The sequence below is a fragment of the Mycteria americana genome, chromosome 1, assembly GCF_035582795.1.
Source record: "Mycteria americana isolate JAX WOST 10 ecotype Jacksonville Zoo and Gardens chromosome 1, USCA_MyAme_1.0, whole genome shotgun sequence".
Lineage (NCBI taxonomy): Eukaryota > Metazoa > Chordata > Aves > Ciconiiformes > Ciconiidae > Mycteria > Mycteria americana.
This window is the reverse complement of record NC_134365.1, coordinates 37,322,610-37,341,752: the sequence shown is the minus strand read 5'-3', so window position 1 is coordinate 37,341,752 and position 19,143 is coordinate 37,322,610. Positions and strand designations below refer to the sequence as shown.

At 35.6% G+C, this 19,143-nt stretch overlaps 1 protein-coding gene across 6 annotated transcripts in view; it reads right to left on the bottom strand.

The window, feature by feature from the left end:
- The window catches only part of USP15 (ubiquitin specific peptidase 15), a 70,031-nt gene that overhangs the window by 33,861 nt on the left and 17,027 nt on the right, over positions 1-19,143 (bottom strand). For 5 of the 6 annotated variants that reach the window (XR_012774470.1, XR_012774477.1, XM_075494682.1 and 2 more), the window contains exons 3-6: positions 14,714-14,844; positions 11,904-12,030; positions 6,633-6,778; positions 4,041-4,102 (exon numbers count right to left, since the gene is read on the bottom strand). Coding sequence is in view for 4 of the 6 variants with exons in the window: in XM_075494682.1 (XP_075350797.1) it covers positions 4,041-4,102; positions 6,633-6,778; positions 11,904-12,030; positions 14,714-14,844 (466 nt within the window). In the remaining 2 variants the exon portion in view is untranslated. Of the gene's footprint in view, positions 1-4,040; positions 4,103-6,632; positions 6,779-11,903; positions 12,031-12,659; positions 12,739-14,713; positions 14,845-19,143 lie in introns of those variants that run through there. The other variant, XM_075494689.1, reaches the window with a different exon arrangement.

Below are 19,143 nucleotides of genomic sequence, written 5' to 3'. Positions count from 1 at the left end.
TGTACAGTTTTTCCTGAACACAAGTAATGTGATTTTGTAGTACCGTTGCTTAAGTTACTTGAACTACAACCTTAGACATTTTTATATCTTAGTTTAAAACACCCTCTTGATGATAATAAACCATTCAAATAGGGTTGGTTGGTTGGGTTTTTTTCTGCCCATGGAAAAATCTCCCGCAGAAGGATACAGATATGAAAAAAAAAATTGTCTGCACACAGATCACAAGTCTTCATTAAAGGACTGGGATCAGCAGTAACTAAGCTACCAAAGCAACTGGGATCACCACGTTTGGATGAGTTTGTCACATGTATGACACTGAGGAGACAGTTATTCACAGAAAAGTTAGTGTAACAAAATTTTCTGCAGAACTGCCCATTAATGCTGAGTAACATCTATTTTGGGAGCAGATAACAGTAAAGACATTCCAGGAGAAGTCCGTATGAGCTCCCTAGAAAAAGTTTCACAGAAGCCAAGCTTCCTGAGCAACAAACCTCCCAGTAGCAGATATAAACATCTGATATAAACAGAACCTCTCAGAGAGCCAAAAATCCAGCTATTCCTAAGGCTGACTGACCCTGTGGACATTTTAAGAATGTACACCACATTCGGATACTTCCAGACAAAAAACCAAACCAAAACAAAACCAAAATCAACAAAACAAACCACACAAACATTTTAAGCAGCATTAAAATATGAGACAATAGCAGATATCATTAAACTTTAGTGGGGCTTTTACAGCGGATATTGCAATTAAGTAAATTTGGAAGTTAGAAGAACAGTACACATAAAAGAAATCCAAACACTGACAAGCTTGGACATTGAGCTGAAATTCTAAGTTGCACAGCAGGGTCTCTGATCCTATATAAAAAGGATCTCAAACTTGAAATAATTTCTTCCTAGTTTCTTCAGAAGAAGAGACAATTATTATGATAATCAATCTTTTCACTTGTACTGATTCATTCTACTTTTAAGAGAAAAAGAATTAGCATTTTTGAAAGAGTTCCTTCCTGTACTGAGCTGAGGTCCCAATTTGGCCACTTTCAAAGAAAATACGTTCTTTTCTTTCGGCAGAAAAAGATGCTCACACCTTTAACATGTTTCTCAAAAAACTGCCAACGTTCAACACCTGCAGTAGGAAGAAAGAAAAATTGCCAAAAGAAGCAATCAATACAAAGATTGCTGTTATGCTTCCGCTAACAAGAAAGAGGCAGGGAAAATGTGCAGAACATCTTAACTATCTCTCATTTTCGACTGTCACAACATAGGTTGTGCTACCATTCAGACAGATCTCAGCAGGCTGGAGAAATGGGCAGGCAGGAACCTCATGAAGTTCAATCAAAGGAAATGCAAAGGCCTGCATCTGGGGAGGAATAACCCCAGGCACCAGTACACACTGGGGTGGGGTGGGGTGGGGCAGGTGATGGGATGGAAAGCAGCTTGGCAGAGAAGCAGCTGGGGTCCTGCTGGACAAAAAGCTGAACATGAGCCAGCAATGTGTCCTTGGGCCAACAACCAGGTGGGCTGCATTGGGAACAGCATTGCCAGCAGCTCAGGGGAGGTGATCCTTCCCCTCCACTCAGTACTGTCAAGACACTCCTGGAGTGCTAGGTTCACTTCTGGTCTCCCAGTACCAGACAGATAGGGATATACTGGAGCATGTCTAGTGAGAGGCCACAAAGGTGATCGAGGGATTGCAGCATGTGACCTATGTGGAGAGGCTGAGAGACTCTTGTGGGACTGTTCAGCCTGGAGAAGAAAAGGCCCCAGAACAATCTTATCAATGTGTATAAATACCCCGTGGGAGGGAATGAAGAAGATGGAGGCAGACCCTTCTCAGTGGTGCCCACTGAAATGAGGAGAGGCAATGGGCACAAACTGAAGCACAGGCAATTCTATTTAAATATAAGAAATTTTGTTTTACAGTGAGGGTTATCAAACAGTGGAATAGGTTTTCCAGGGAGGCCGTGGAGCCTCCGTCCTTGGAGATGCTCAAAACCTGACTGGACACAATCCCAAGTAACCTGCTCTAGGTGACCCTTCTTTGAGCAGGTGAGTTGGACTACACAATCTCCATAGGTGCCTTCCAACCTCAACTATTCTGTGATTCTGTGAAAAGCTTAGTTGATGTTCTGAAATGATCCTGCCCTTTTCAAGCATTATAAATCTTTCATACTTTCTAATATTCTATATTTTGACCTTTCTAAATATGGCATTTTATTCCCTGGCCTCAGAATTTATGTTTACAATTTGTACTCTTTGAAAACGAGCACTACAAAGAGGTAGTCTCAGCAGGAACAAGTGTGAAACCAGTGTGTGACCAATGACAGGACTGTAGGAGGGTATCTGGATGTATACTATTTGTGATGAGAAACTAATACTCCTCATGCACCTCACACAGAAGACTCAAGAGCAAGTGTTTAATATTTCTACCCCTTTAAACATTTATTAGATTTTTCATAAAGTTTTAAACAGATGTAAATCCTGTCCCCATTACTGCTTGTTGATAGTTTCTATTGGAATCCACTATATTTTGCAAACCTTCCACTATTACAATGCATTTGAATACCAAATTTCAGTCAATCTTTCTGATAGCTGCCAAACCTCAAAAACATACCCCAGCTTCACAGTAAAACTTTTCATCCTCATTTGCTGGTTTACTTATAGCCTCCTCTGACACCAGTATTCTCAATTACCATTTCACTTGTCCGCAGATCAAACATTTTCCAGGAGATATTATTTAATTTATATACTGCTCCTGAATGCCTTCCATAAAGTGGAATGGAAATTTCACAGAATAAAAGCAGGTACTATCACCAAGAATATCTTCCTACCAAAACTTCCAAAATAATCCGTGACATTGAGTTACCTAAATTCTTTTAACCTTGAAAATCTACATCTAAAATTTGACTCAGAATTTACATTTCTACTAGATGCTTTTTGAGGTCAGAGATTAAACTTCAAGTATTTTGCATCCCATTATTTCTGCTGCTCTACATTCTCAACTCTTTGTGTCATAACATCTTGCTAAGCAAGACTATACTGTTCATAGTAAGCTTAAATTGAACTGAGACTTCATTAAGCAACTTAATAGAAGCTAGTGCTCCTAATAAAAGTGCTTGAGATAAAACACCAAAGATAAGGAATCTCTGTCCTTCAAATGATAAGCAATGATACTATAAAAATGTTTTAAAACAACAGTGAACCTCAATTACATAATGCAGAATATCAAAAGAAATAAAACGAACTTAAAAGAACTTTTTAGGAAAGATATGCTGAAGAACCAGCCAACAAAGGGAAAAAACACAGTTAACTCTTTGTAAGGCTGAGATCATGTTAGTTTACTAGTAACTACTTCCAACTGTTCTTTAAAACCAACAGAACATGTTTAGATTCTGGAAACAATATTAAAAAAATGTTTATCCATCTAAATGAGAAAAACCACACTCAAGTCTTTCTACTCATTTGCCATTATCAAGGTGCTGTTAATAATGGCAGCAGGAAGAACAGAAAAGAACATCGCACTCATTTAATTGATGACAGCCCAACAAAGAACAAAAGGAATATGCTGGTAATGTAGACTGCAATTTAAATAATGTTTATGTGTAAATATTGTGTTCTGGAGATAAAAGGACAAGCTATCCATGAAAACATTTACATGTAAGGAAAATACTGATAAAATACATATCTCTGTTCACCTAACAGATACACTATGCTTTGAAACAGACATCTAAATAAAGTAAGCTAAGTTTTACAGTTTTCTACTATGGATTTTTTTTTCTATTTTTAAGCAGAATAACATGTATCACTGGCTGAAATCAACAAAATTAAGCAACATATATGCAGGAATTCACCATTATCGTGTAATGTTCTACAATGTGCAGCACTTATAACAAACTATTTGGCATATTTTCAGCTAAAACATCTGAACACCAGTTTTGAAAATAAAATGCCACTTTTAAAAACAAGGGGTTTTAAAAGCAAAATAACATGTGAAAATAGTTAAGCTATAGTGAAAAACATGACTTAAAATCACAACTTACTTAGGAGTTGAAGGACCTCTTGGCCATGTTCCATCCTCATTCTTCTGTTCTATCACCAGTACCTACCACAAAAAGTGTAATAAGAAAACTGAAATAAAAGTATCAGTAGCTTGCTTTCTGTTCCAATCTTTTTAATGGATTTGCTGACATATGGTTGAGACGGAAAAGACTGATGTTTAAGTTACTGTTCCCTGAGGTTCAAGAATATTCCATTCAATTACACAGCACCTTCCTCTTGCTCTATTCACTTTTTCCTCCCCACACCTTAATTTGTGCAACTTTGGGCAAGCCACTTAATATTTCTATGCCTCAACAACCCATGGATAAAATGGCAAGACCTTACCTCTCAAAGAGGTCAGAAGATGACCTCCAAAGTCTAAACAGCATCTATGAACCTATAGAAATCACATGTCTATAAAACAGACCTGTTAAGGAAGGGATATTCCTGAAGGAATTTTGCCTCACACACAGCACAGATCGGTATGGGGAAAAAAAAACCCCAAACAAACCCAACTATTTTCTGCCTTGATAGCCTTAAAATCATACGTGTCTGGTTACTCCTGTATTTTTTGCTAAAGCATTCATCTAATATTGATTTTCCAATGGGACAGTTGGCTAATGAAATTAATTTCATTCAAGTTGTTATTGGTACAAAAAGGGAGTACAGAACACTCAGTCCCAAACACAGGCATCAAGTGCCATTTGAAACGCCTTTGGGTATTTGAGATATCTGCCCTATGCTGGCAGATATGATACAGGACCTACAAAAAGCTCATGCCTTTCTGGATTGACAGCTGGGATAGCCAGATCATTTGAAATGGCAACTAGACTCCAATATTTAAACTGAATCTAACTCTTAATTTCCGATGCAACTACTTCTGTGTAACTGTACACTGATGTTTCAGGATGCTAATTAACTGCCATGCTATGCCTGTATGTGTCTACACAGTGACATACATTCACATATGTTCTTATGCTCAAAACCTTCCTTATACATAAGTCACCCTGCCACTTGAAGATGTTATCACATTTTCAGTCTGAATACACTAAGACACAACATTGAAAACTAGCTTTCTATCATGAGCAGCTTTCTATCTGGAAGAGAGTAGTCTGCTACCGTTGGTCATGAATGCTCTAAGACAGATTCTGCCATATTTCCTTCCATTGGCTCTCAGAGACTACTAAATAAAAGGAAGACTTAGACTTAAAAGTTTAATGGAACCCCTAATGCTCACTTCAGAAACCAACTGATAAATTCAAAACATTAACTTACTCAATCACATACACAGTTTAGAATTACACAGTAAAAAATAACTCTTAGGTTAGATAGACTGTAATAGTCAGAATAACTGTTATTAGATTAGGAGGCTCAGCAAGAAAAATAACAACCTTGTGTGTCAGCAAGTGCAACTGACCAAACACATAAGGTCTACCACCACATTTAGCACTTCCAGAAACCATGGATAAACTTGGTTTTGAACAATATTTGTTTTGCTGAAAGTACAGATGTCACCTAGAGATCGTTTTACAGCTATATTAGACCATGCTTGCTTCACAGTTAATGTTTCACTGGGATAGAAGCAATTTGCAAGTTACATCTTTGACGCAAATCTTTTATGGGAGATGTGGGCTCTTCCAGCAGGACCTCTGCATTGTTAAAATTACCTGTGTGAGGGTTTAAGTGCATGCAGCATGAAGCTAAAGGGCACAACAGTTCAAGCTGTTATTTTGGTGCACTGATTACTTACCTTCCATGCCATAAACAAGAACTGAAGCACAGCATAAATACTGCTGGTAAGTAGGTTAGAGTCAAGTATTTCAAGGCAAAAGGAAATACTTTAATATAATCTCGCCTACAATTACTGCCATCAAATTTCATCCATTCATATTTGTAGCACAACAGCATGAACTACAGCTGTTGAAAAAACATTCAACTCTATCTGAAGACTAAACAATCAATGTAATAATCTGAAAAGTTACTCTAACGATGAAATCGTTCAGTCAGTTCACATTTATATTTGTGTAGCTTTAACATCCAATATTTGTTCTTTATACTCATCTGGAAAGGTAAAAAAAATTATCTTGTAAGAAATCCTCCCATAAAGGGATTTTAAAGTGATTATATAGTCTCATGTTAAAGCAGGTTTTCAAGTTCTTTTGTCTCTGTAGTTCTTATCTGAAATATTTTCATTTTTTTCTTAATTTCTTTCTGAAATCTGGACAGCGGAATTTGAGCAGAAGACATCATTCTTTTAGAGTACCTAAAAAGTTCCTCAAATTTTGGGTTTCATTACAGGAACATATCCCAGATCCTAGAAATATTTTTTTATTTCAGGTTTTACCAAATTCAAGTCAGCAATGTTACAATCATTTACTTGTAATTCACCAGGAGAGTTAAACTCATCTTTAATCCTGAAAATACACTCAAAGACTACTTTTATTTTGATGAATTTGTTTATAAAATCCTCTATCCCAAACACAATCTACTAGGAGGCAATTTTCATTCAAAAAAGAAGGAAAATTCATTGGGTATAGCTACATTTTCATGAGCAAAAAAATAAATGTATAAAAAAAGGAAATATTACACTGTACCTGTCCCTGGTATAAACCAGCATCCTGTATGGTACTGTCTGGTTTATTCAAAGGTTCAAAAGTATTACTCATGTATTTGTTCCACAATCTGGTCTCTTTTTCACCAGGAATATTGAAGATTTTTCTTATCTCTTTTTCAATTGTATCTGTTTTGAAAGGGAGAGAACTCAAGTTTAGCATTTCACTACACAAGCAATATAAGGCCGAATAAAGCATCAGAATCACATATTCTTTTCTTATATTCAAAACACGAATGAAACTGTAGAAATAGCCATGCAACTACATCATGTTGTAGAACAAGCAGGAAGTTGCTAGTTCACTTGCCTTTAAAATGGAAACAGTCAGAGGACTATTTTATTCCCTCCTGAATCTCTTAGCAAAGCAGACCAAATAAAGACAAGTGGATAAATAACAGACGACAGGAGGTACCTAGGTACCCATCTACTAATTTCTCAGAGTGTGGTAACACAGGAGTGTGGGTGGCTAGGGAATGATTAGAAGCGAGACTGGCAGCAAAACCAGGTGCAGGGAGTGCAAGTCATTCTGTTCCCCACCCTAAATCAAACCCTTTTTAGTTTTCACTCTTCTACTACCCATATCCCAGTGCAATTAGCAATAACCACAATATATATGCATAAAATTTAATTTACACGCTCACAGAAATTAAAGACTACTCTGTAAAACTGAAGCACATAAATTTATTTTAAAAGGGTGATGAAAGATTTTATAACCCTGAAAGATTTAACACAAAAAGGTCTACCAGCTCCTACTCTACCTGACAGAAATATAATCAGTGTTACATAATTTTAAGGTACTATAACTATTGTCTACAACTGAAATTTAAGATGTTCATAATTAACTCCATTCTCCTTATGCAAAAATAGTTTATTCAGAACTATAATAGAGTTCTTTAATTTGAACTAATATGTACAGTGCTATACCATAGCAACCTCACCTAGTTTGTTTTTTTTTTTAATTGGTACACTCATAAAGCCCCATGGCAGCCAAGTCTCATAACAGCTAACACAGAAAACAAAACAGGAGTCAAGAAATGTACAGTTTATTCCTGATGATCACTGAAAACACAATTATAAAAATGGGCACTGTAAGCTCTTTGAGAGACATTCCCCTGAAGTCTCAAGATAAAACATGTGTGTCAGCTCCTCTAGCATTCCCCTCACTCCTTTTTACTTAAGATTATTATTTTCTCTTCCACTATGTTAAATATGAAAAGCCAAAATGAGACCTGAAGTCTCATATTAAAAGTACCTTGTAAAAATCCAGCCATTGGCTTGTGAAATGCATGACAACTGGCCAATATAATGTTTCTAGATATTGTAGAGGTAACTGAATACAATTTCCTTCTATACTAGTTAACATACATTTTAGTATGAAAGCAAGTGTTAGACTGGATCATCTGTTTCTGTAATAGAGATGATACGTAGGCAAGGTAGGTGCTATAAACAAGGCAACAGGCTGTTACTTGATTTGTTGACTTTTTTTAAAAAAATCATGTACTGTCTGAATAAATTCTCAACCAACGATTACAAATAACTATATTTGAATGTAAGAATGAATCTAGTCAGCCAATCTTCCCCAAAAAAAAAAAATTATCCAGATTTATCAATGACTTTTAGTGAAAGAAGGATTTACAAAAGATAATTTTTCATTATCTTATTAGTACCATGACAATTAATTATTTGAGCATTGCAGCTTGTATTCTTTGCAAGTACTAAGTTAACATTTATTATGTTAATTTTTAACATATTCCAGCTTCATTAACAGAACTGTTATGAGACAGGAAGCACCAATCTTATCAGATGACTACATATTATGTCCAAGACTCTGGGAAGAGCATGTTCTACTTGACTATTAGGCTAATTCTGAGACTGTGAAACTAAGGTTCTTTTACATACTTCCATGAACGTAATCAATGCACACTTTATAATTCTTCCCCCCGCCCCCCAGCAAGTATCACTACAGTGCTGGCTTATGATCTAAAGTGAAAGTGCCTGTTCCAGTATAAATTAAAACATTACATTCAAACAGGTATGGTCTGAGGCATATTGTGTACAGGCTTCTGCTCTAGTAGTGTTATACACATCCCATGTATGAGATGATTAGTACTAGGATGATGTCTAGAAGAGGCAGGAAGAACTGCCCTTCAAAGATGCCTCTCATTCCATCAGCTATATAGCCACAATTTGAGATAGTTCAATTTGAAAGTTAAAGATTATGGATCCTATACAGGATATATCCTATATCGTTAAAAATCAGATAGCTCCTCCAAAAAAAGAGCTGCATGATTTAAGTACTATTTTGCAAGACTGTGTGGAAGAGTCTTGCTGAGATGCTAGAGAAGTTCACTGGATCCTAATACAAGCACACCCTGGCTCCTAAAGGCTAGTGCTATCACAAATACTGGCTAATGGAAATTGTAGTAAAACATTAATCTGTACTATGAAACAGTAATCCCAGCTTCCTAAAGAAGGGAAAGGCTAGTCACAGATCCCAGAATGAATTCTCCTCAAGGGTGGCAACTTTTACATTCTTGTATTCTGCAGCAAATTAAAGGGAAAGGTGAATCAAAGCCATTCACCAAGATAATTTACTAGCAAAAGTCCAAAAGTCCATTAGATGCAGAGCTACTGGTGTAATTAATCTACAAAGTTTATCAGCTCAGTTTTGGAATTGTTTTATGGCATTGCAGACACAACCTGACTCCTATTCGTGCGTAACAGAGGCTATAGACAGTCTTTCTGTCATTTTGTTGTTTGTAAGACTCTCGAATAAAGGTAGAAAAGGCCTACACATTAGCTGATGACTTAGTTTTATCATACTTTCATATGATTAAGACTCCTGAATATTAACTCATTGTCACTCAGAAGCCCTGATGCTTTCTAGGATCAACAATAACTAGAGTGAAATGCTGCCTGAACTACATCTAACGTCTAGCTCATTTTCTTTTTAGAATCAAAAAAACACCCCCACCCCCCTAAAAAGAGTGTCATCAATCAGTCTCAAAGTTAATATGTACTGCCTCCAAAGTGAGAGTCCTCAATGGTAGGAGATTCCCAAGAAGGTCCAAAGAACAGATTAGATGTTTCCAGTACCACCCCAAGAAAATGACTGTCATTATTAGGTCTGTCCTTTCTTTTTTCTTACCTTGTACTAACTTATTGACATACAGCTTAGCTTAGTTTCTATTTGAGTGGAAAAGCAAAGGTATTCCAGGAATAACACACATTTGAAGACTGGCAGGTGAATATTATATTCTGCTTAGAGTATTTAAGGTGCTCCAAAACTTTCTCTGTTTATGTGAATTAAGGAAGGTCTTGTACTGATCTTTTGAGGGCCGTAAATAATATAATCAATGATGATGGGTCGAAAAATTAAAACTTCTTGAAAAGACCATAGTACGTTATGTCCACTCACTTCAGTGGGGCTGATATAGATTCTTTTGTACTAGAAGTCTTCTGCAATCATAATGAAAATGCATCCCTTACTGGCATACACAAGGAAGGGTTAAAAATAATCAAGATTCTGTAAGATTACTCTTGCACATTATTTATTGATGTAATGAGCATCTCTGCTATATATTTGATGAATTCCAGCACTACCTTAGATATACTTAAGGTAAGGGGGGGGGGGGGGGGGAATAATCACCATCTTATTAATGGATGATAAGAGAAAAACCTCAGGGATCAGTTATTTTTTCAGTCTGAAAAGTGGTTTTAATTTTTCTAGCTCTTCTAAGATACAAACTCTTTTGGGTGTCCTGGCTACGATGGTCCTGCTTGGTGCTCAGCATAAGAAGCTTCAGCTTCAGAAAGGGCATGTTTTTAAGGCTTCCAAGAGCATGTCATCCACATCTCAGGAAACCAAACAAGGCCAGTGTCTGGAAAGGGGTTGCCAGTGAGCCTGACTGTTTCTCATTACCCTTTATGACAGTTTTCTTGTAATTGTAATTCTTTCTCTGCTAAGAAAAAATGAATACACCTCTAAGTAACAGTCATTCCAAAATGCCCTGTTTCTCATTAGAGCAAGAAAATACCTGAAATTCATCTATTACCTCTAATTCCAATGATACAATTAAATTCAGTATAGCTGCAAAATAGCTTGTATTTGGTCCTCAGGGAAGGATAATGTTAAATTGTTTTTTCTAAGTTTCTGGGTTTGCTTAGAAAATGACAAAGTACATCTTCCCAAGTTAAGCCAAATCTCAAAAAGGCCAATTAACATACAACACCGAAGCCTTGTTTCAAGGACCAATTTCATAATTTTTAAGTTTTTATTCTAATACAAGCAGAATTGTTTAACTTAAAGATTAAAATTTAACCAAGTAAAATGATTCTGTTTTTAAAGCAAGCAATCTGCAAAAATTAAAGGCTAGCAAGGATAAGTCACTATCCATAATGTAAACAGAGGCAAAACCTGAAAAAAATACCTTGTTGTCAAAGAATGTAAACAGAGTAATGACTGGGCATGAAGTGCCAAGGGCATAAAGTACAATTCTAACTGCACAGCTGATTGAAAGACTCTTGTCTCAGATACACATGCACAAATACACCAAAAAATTGAGTTTATATGATCAGCAATATCTTTGCATATGTTCTGATTGCTATTTTCAGTCACAAATACGTTATCAAAATATGGTTTCAAACAATGACACAATGCTCAAATAGCAGGCAAAATAGCTACAAATAAAGATAAGTTAAAGGTTTAATACAGGACTCAGTTACTGTAAAAGATTGTGCCTGGCCTGCCACTTCACAACCCAAAGAATCCTGCCTTTGTAGGTCACCATTAACTATTAATTTATAAATTCAATTCATTCTTGTGTTTTGTAATATACCCTTCTCTTTATATATATATATGACTAAAAAGTGTTGGCTAATGAAAGACATTAATGGAAACACGTGAAAAAACATATTTCTTACACACCAAAAGCCAAGAAAAAGTACTATGTAATCCAGTAAAGATAATGAAAAACATCACACTGTTCACTTCCTGAAAAGTGCAAACCTCCAGAATTAATACAGATGCCTAGATAATAAAACACACAATTATTTTTTAAAATTGTATTAAAAATCCTAAATATTCCAAATAGTTTATCTTTTAATTTTGACCCAAACAAGACTAGTCCCATCCTTTTTAATGGTTACAATACCCACCTATCATTTTACCTAGAGACTTATTTATTCAGAACTTGCTACCAAGTACTATTTAAACAAGTAACAATCATATATTTTTAAAAACAGTTGTGCATACCTATTGTATCAGCTTTACTAAACCTTCGTGTGACAACATTGTTCATATTTCCATTTTCACAAAGCTTTAATTCTGTTAGATATACTTCTACTTTGCAGTGCTTTACAAACATACCCTGTTCAACGACCTGAAAAACAGATTGAGATCACGTATCAGTCCAAATATGTTTTCATATACACACTTCAAAATATTTTTGAGAACTCTTCAAAAAAATGAAGTTCAGGTAATGTGAGACAATTAATAAATGCCAAAAATTAGAACTAAAATTCTCCTATAACTTTTTAGAAATACAGTAAACTAAAAAGTAATTTTTTTTTTATGATGACGATGTCTTACCTCTGTATAACACCACCACAACTTTCAAAGTGTTAAGTACAGTGGAAATCACAAATATACATACTTAACCAAAAGAAAAGATACTTGATTCAAAAGATAAACAACACCAAAAGTTATTTTTATTTCAAAATACATTCATTGTATGCTACTTCCTTAAAACACGAAGAACTAGTTTTCACAGTTAAAGAATACTTATCAAAACCAGAATACACACTAATAAAATCTGGATATCACATTTTAAACAAAACCTACAAATCTTCCACCTACATTCTGATAATGAATACATTAATTTGAAATTTCATCCACTCATTACAGTTGTTCATTATATGTTCATTTTTGTAACACCTATTACAAAATAGTTAAGTATACAGGATTTTTTTTAAATAAAAGTAAAATGTAGAAAAAAATATTCAGGGTCACCTCTTAAATGTTTTTCCCTTTGATCTTCCAAAGTGTGACTGCAGTACTTAGTCATGTAGACTGTTCCAAAAATAATCATCGGCCTGATATGTGATACATCTGACAAATACGGTAAAAAAAAAAAAAAGCCACCAACTAATTGCTAGGAGAGAACTGCTATCTGCTGTACAAATACAACTTGTATGCATGTGCCATAGGAAAAAAAAATTAGTGAATGATTTAATCGCTGTTCAGTAGTTTGCCTTAGCTTTAACGACTACCAATCATGACATTTAAATAAAAATGCGTCTTAATTTGAGCAGCTTAGTAGGGTTTTCAGCTACTAGAGTAACAACAAAATAGTTGGAGAAAACAAAACCATGCAGAATGGCTAAGACATTTCTGAGAATAAAACTGACACTGTAGTGGTATTATTACCACATTCTGTTACATAAAGTCATATGTTATTTGACATGGATCAAGTACAACATTGTATCAATTTAAAATTTGGGTCCACATTTTGAAAAAAGTTGATGTAACAAAGGGGATGAAAGAAAAGTATCATCCCACCTCTATGAGAAAACATTAAGGCAGACAGGAGAAAAAAATCATGAACAAATGACAAAAGCAGCAGGAAGAAAAATTCTGAACCGGCATATGCATCTCAGAGGATAACTACTGTTCATATTGGCAGAAAATAATGAAGCTATGCCAGTTTACCTGGCCACTCATTACACTCCATGTATTTTTAGAGTGAGTTCCTTCCAAGTAGGAGAGAAGTTCCTGTAATTTCCCTTACCTCTCCTTCCATTTTCCCCCACCCCAGTGAAAAAATTACAGAACTTTTACTTTACCATGATGATGGAAGAGCATTCAGTTTGCTGAAATCCATCTTCAGGAAAAACAGTAACAAGTTGATAACAGATATATCTTTAAAGAAGGAGAGCCATTTTAATGGATTTCAGCTCTTACAGAACTAGAGAAAAAGAAAGAGACATTCCAGGGATGTCTCTTTAAAAAAAGATCTCTTTTATTGTATTAAAGAGAATGTTAAAAAAAACCCAACAAATTACTTCTATTGCTGACCAAATGAATCTTGAAGACACGAAATTTCTTCTATAGCTAAACCCAGCATTTGTTTGAAAGGAATGCACTTCAAGTAAGTGGCCAGCATGCATGTAGTTAGACAATACTTGTGTCACAGGAGGAAAAAAAAAGTTATATTACACCAGAAGTCATATCAAACTAAATTCTAATCATAATATTCTTTCAGCAGTTTTTCAGGAATTAAAATAAAGATCCCTGTAACTGAAAGAATACGCCCTAATGGTCAATTCAGAAATGGCACACATACCAAAATGTATTTTAAAACTTAGGTAATTCAGTCTAGTGAGGATGCAACTGTAATCACTAACTTGAAAACCTTAAGAAATAACACAAACAAAAAAGATTGTATGATCAATAAACTGGTAAAATGTCATATCACCTTAACAACAAGGATGGTATGTGCTGGAGCAAACAAAAATTAACAAAGATGCTAATTTTTAAGTATCTCATACTGACGGAGGGCCACAGTATCCACCATACCATGGACTACTACCTGTGTTGAGGTAAGCTTTTTGCTTAAAGGAAAAACTCCCTTAGTAAGCTGCTGAACACAGAAGACTGTGCTTATCAGAAAACTACTACCAATTACTCTGCCAGTGTTAACATTATTAGAGCTAGGCTTTTCACTAATATAGTCAATACAGTTTTAGGGTTTTATAATTAATTATGAAATCATTCGCATTAACACTTACAAGCTTCTAAATCAAGTTCTTCTTGAAATATTAGAGGGCTTACTTCCAGAAAAAAAAGGTATTATATCCTTTGCATCCTTATTTCTCAATATTAAAAACTTAAGCCTCTAAAATATGAATAAAAATTAGATATCTATAGGCAACTAAAGCAGGAGTTGTCTATATGATTATCATAGGCCAGGACTTACAATATTCTCATAAATTCCTGTGCAACTCCTGCATATTTGCAGGACTACATCTGAATCATATTCACCCCAGTAGGTAATTTAAGAGTACCTTGCGTGCTATTGGCTCTTGACCTTCCATCAGTGTGTACCAGCTAACTAGCCTATTCCAGCCTTCAGTTGGCAAAAGGATGTAGTCCAGCTCATCGATGAGATGTTCCTTGAGAGACTGAGAATCACCATCTACAAGAGAAAGATATTTTACTTGAATACTGTAATTCTGTTACTTGAGTTTTTAATGTAACATTTTTCATATAAATAGCAAAGAAAATATTTTCTGAGTCACAGTTATGTTATCAGTAGTATGGTGTTCAAAGCAAAACTCTTCTGAAACTATTTAGGCAAGCTATCCAGTTCATGCATAGCACACCTTTTACAGGTAGTATTCCTACACTCAGGAACCCAAGTGACAACTCCATATCCTCATGCAATCATAAGCGCCTAACTTGTTATCACACACCATCACAGCCTTCAGAGAAACCAATCCATTTCTCCACCCACTTTGCACATATTCCCACATCACCATGGATACTTCCATTTCATGCTACAGTTGCATCCTTCACTGAAAATGCAGGAATGGGTAGTTAGAGTGGATTCAAGACAAAGTTCAAAGTCATTCACTCCATGTCAGACTGGGAAAATAACATGGTACAACCCTCATACTTAAAGGATTCTATGTGCTCTGGAAAAACAGTCCCTCCAAAATTCTTCACAGGAACAACAAGATGCAGCACCTTGAAAGAAGTACAACTTGGCAACCTCTTTACATAAGTAGCATGCTTTTAGCTTTGGTTCAATCCTTATTACAGTAGTAAGATAGCAGCTATCCTATATGTGTAAGAGGTGATTCCAGATCTGAGCCACTATGAGCCACAGACAATTGGGGCACCTGCCTTTCCATTTGGAAGTACCCAACTACAGGCCAGCAAACATCCCTCTGTACAGAGGGAGATCAAACAGGGAGACCCACACATTCAGCTCCAAAGAATGAATCGGGATGATAAACTTAATGAAGTATGAAAATAAATAGACTATATGTAAAGAATAAATAGACTGCAATAAATATACAGTCTATTTCTTTTCATTGTCCTATGTGAATGAACTGCAGAATTACACTGCACAATTAAAACTGAGCATAAAAGTAACCTTAAATAATCTCAAATTACTTCAAGTATTGGTCTTCCTCTTGAATTTATTTTTTTTAAAGTAATACTTGAAACAAAATTAATACTGTTACCTTCATTTTTCTGCAAGGACAAAAGTAAGTGCGCGCTGTGCGCATGTGAAAACCGCTAAGGTACTCTCATTTGATCATATTTCTGTACTTCTCTTGTTTCTCCTTTGTAGAGATTGAGCAAACACAGCATAATGTGACTTCAATTAAAAAAAAGTATCCTGAGCATTAAAAAAGGCACACTTAAAACTTAAAGGTCCTTTAATAATAACAACTATTCTTTTTTTTTTTCTTCTGCATAAGAATTTAACAAAACATGTTTCAACATGACCTTTCCTGTAGGAAGGCAACACTACTGAGGACATTTGAGAGATGTGTTCACTTCCTGGTGGGAAGAGTAAACAAGATGCAGCTTACCAAGACTCTAGAAATCTCCCTACTCTACCTGCACTCACTACACCTTCAGTTGGTTTAAAGAGTTTGTGATTTTAAGGGAAAACAGCAATGCTTTTTCCTTTAATCACCCAAATGGTAAAAATATGGGCAAAGAAGGATGCACAGCTTTCTTCTGCTCCTATTATCTTATCACTGGTGCTGATTCCTTCTTTCTGTCTCCAGCAAAGTAGCTTGATGCGTGAGCAAAACGTGGGAGATGCATATTGTTCTCAGTTCATGTATTTTAAGTGTGCAATATTTGTTACTACCATTAGCTGCTCAGAGATGGCAAAAAGATACTGTTTCCATAATACGCAATCTGTGCAGATTAGAGATTACTTTGTGCAGTCAAGAAGGTACAATATGGTTTCCATGCATCTTCTCCAATAAAAATTGTAAATGACTTAGTAGGAAGAGCTAAACAAAAAACCCCTAACAACAACAAAACCCCCAAAATACAGCCAGGTAAGTACTAGAATTATGAAGTTATTTTAGAAAGAGGGGATAATCAAGTTCAGAAATAGCCAAAGTATTTGTTGCAATTTTAGCAAGAAAAAACACAAGAGCAGCACAGAAAGCACCAAAGGAAAGTAGAAGAAAACCTCAGACTTTGGATTCCACTTTGGGAGCCATAGTACATACATTTCTCGAGCAAAAAGTAAAATGGAATTTCACGTGAACATACAGGTAAATAAGAATTCAGTTCTTCATGGAGATAAATATAATTAATGTGACCTAATAAATGAGACTTCAATCAATGCACCTGTTTAAAAGGTACTTTCCTTTTTTCCCCCTCAGGCTGTTTCATCCTAGCTGCAAAAGGAACAATTTTTAAGAGTCAAATTTTGGTTCAAAACTGTCTGGACTGATTAGGAAAAAATCTATATTCAAGAAACATTTGCTGAAATAATTCATGACTTGCACTATCAATTCTTACTTGGCCCACTCAACACTATGCATATGGTGGTTCCATTATAACTGGGGGGGGAGAAATCCACAAACACATCTTCAGGTCCACGTATCTCTTTAAAAGGTTTATACTGTATTTCTGCACTGATCTGATATTGCTACACAAATTTATGGTGAGAAGATATAATTTGGATTCCATTCTGTTTTTCTAAAGCTCCCAACATTTCTTCCAGTACAATTTTTTCAGAACCTTATTCCATCAAAGAGGTCCCCTGACTCCGACAACTCAGTCCCTCATACGCAACACTGTTGTCTATGATGAGCAATCAGCTATTCTAAATTACTACTTCCTTGTGCTTGCTTTGCTAATCTAAAGTTGACTATATATCTCTTCTTTTGAAGATGGCACGTGTGCATTCCATTACATTAAACAACATTTTTTTGCATATGTTGAGATTAACTGAAATCTCTACCTGTTACTTTTCACTGCTCTCACTTCATCCAAATGTTCTGGAAATAAGGGAGCAGCATTTGAGCAATATAAACACAACATACTGCTTCAGTTTCCTGGAATCAGTCTTTCTTGAATTTAATAACAGGTTTCCTTATCACTGCATTACACTGCAGAATATCGGAGAAAGCATGCCCATCTTAGATTATTTTATTCTTTAAATCAGATGCAAATTTTCAGACTTAACACTTAAGGAGAGCAGTATGAGAACAACTAGAGCATACTACATGCCAAAGACAGGATTAAAAACCAAGCATTTTCAGGTTCAATTTATGTTACACAGAAAACCTAGTACAGAGAATTGCTACTTTGTAGCAGGTGAAGCAGACAGCTACTATTTGCTGAGCACTAATGCCCTTAATTTTAAAACTGCCTTCACACAGGAACAGTAGATGTCAGACAGTAATTGGATGCATGGTATCACTGCCAATGCAGAGCCATAGTTTTAGAACCGTGAATGAGCAAAAAGTGAAGTTCATAAATCCCGATGCTGTGTTTATCTTGAAAGGGGTATCGGCAGTGTCAAAATGATAGAATACAGGTTTTCAGGAGCTTTTAGCAAAATGGCTAACATAACTTCAGATTGGACAGCTAACCCTAATATAGGCTTCATATCCACAGTAACTTTAAACATAATCTGAACATGTATGTAGATTAAGTTATAAATAATACAGATCAACTAACACACTGTTTTGCACATCTAGAAATCACTTTTTTTAAAGTGGGTAAACACAGAAGAGAGAATAAGCCGATGTGCCTCACACTGAGGATAAAAAGATCTTGCTACATACGATTTCAACTGAAAAGTATCACCTGAACATGCCCCCCTCACTGCCAGATTTACTGCAAGAATGTACAAAAGATCTAGGTCCTCACATTTCAGAAAACACAACACATCATTTACCTGGAACAAAAAGACCTTTAAGTTTGTGGATGGAAGAGAACGTATAGATGCATATGACAATATAGCACCTTCTTCAAAGGTGCTGATCCTAGTCAATGAGAGACATGCACACTCACACTGACAACTAGTGCAACATGGTACAAGTCCTATGAAAGAGGCAATCATCTTTAACATTTAACTTCTAAATAATGAGATATTAATTACAGTTGAGAAGTTTTGAATGAAGAAAGTCAGAGTTCATCACAAACCCCATGAAATTGTAAAAATTTGTATTTGCAATGTACAAATGTGCAAACAAATTGTGCAGTACTATTACATTACCTGTAACTGCAAAGAAGGAAACCAATTACCTCCTACATTTTGTATCCACTAGATTTTGCAGATTAAATATTAACGTCTCTAATGGTATTTCAATACTGGACATTAAATATAGAATTTGACCTAAAGATTAAAATATCTGGGAAAGTATTCTGAGACCTGTGTCCACAAATCTGACTACAGTTCAGCAAAAGTCAGTCAGACGTGAGTAATTATAACAGTGACAGTTTA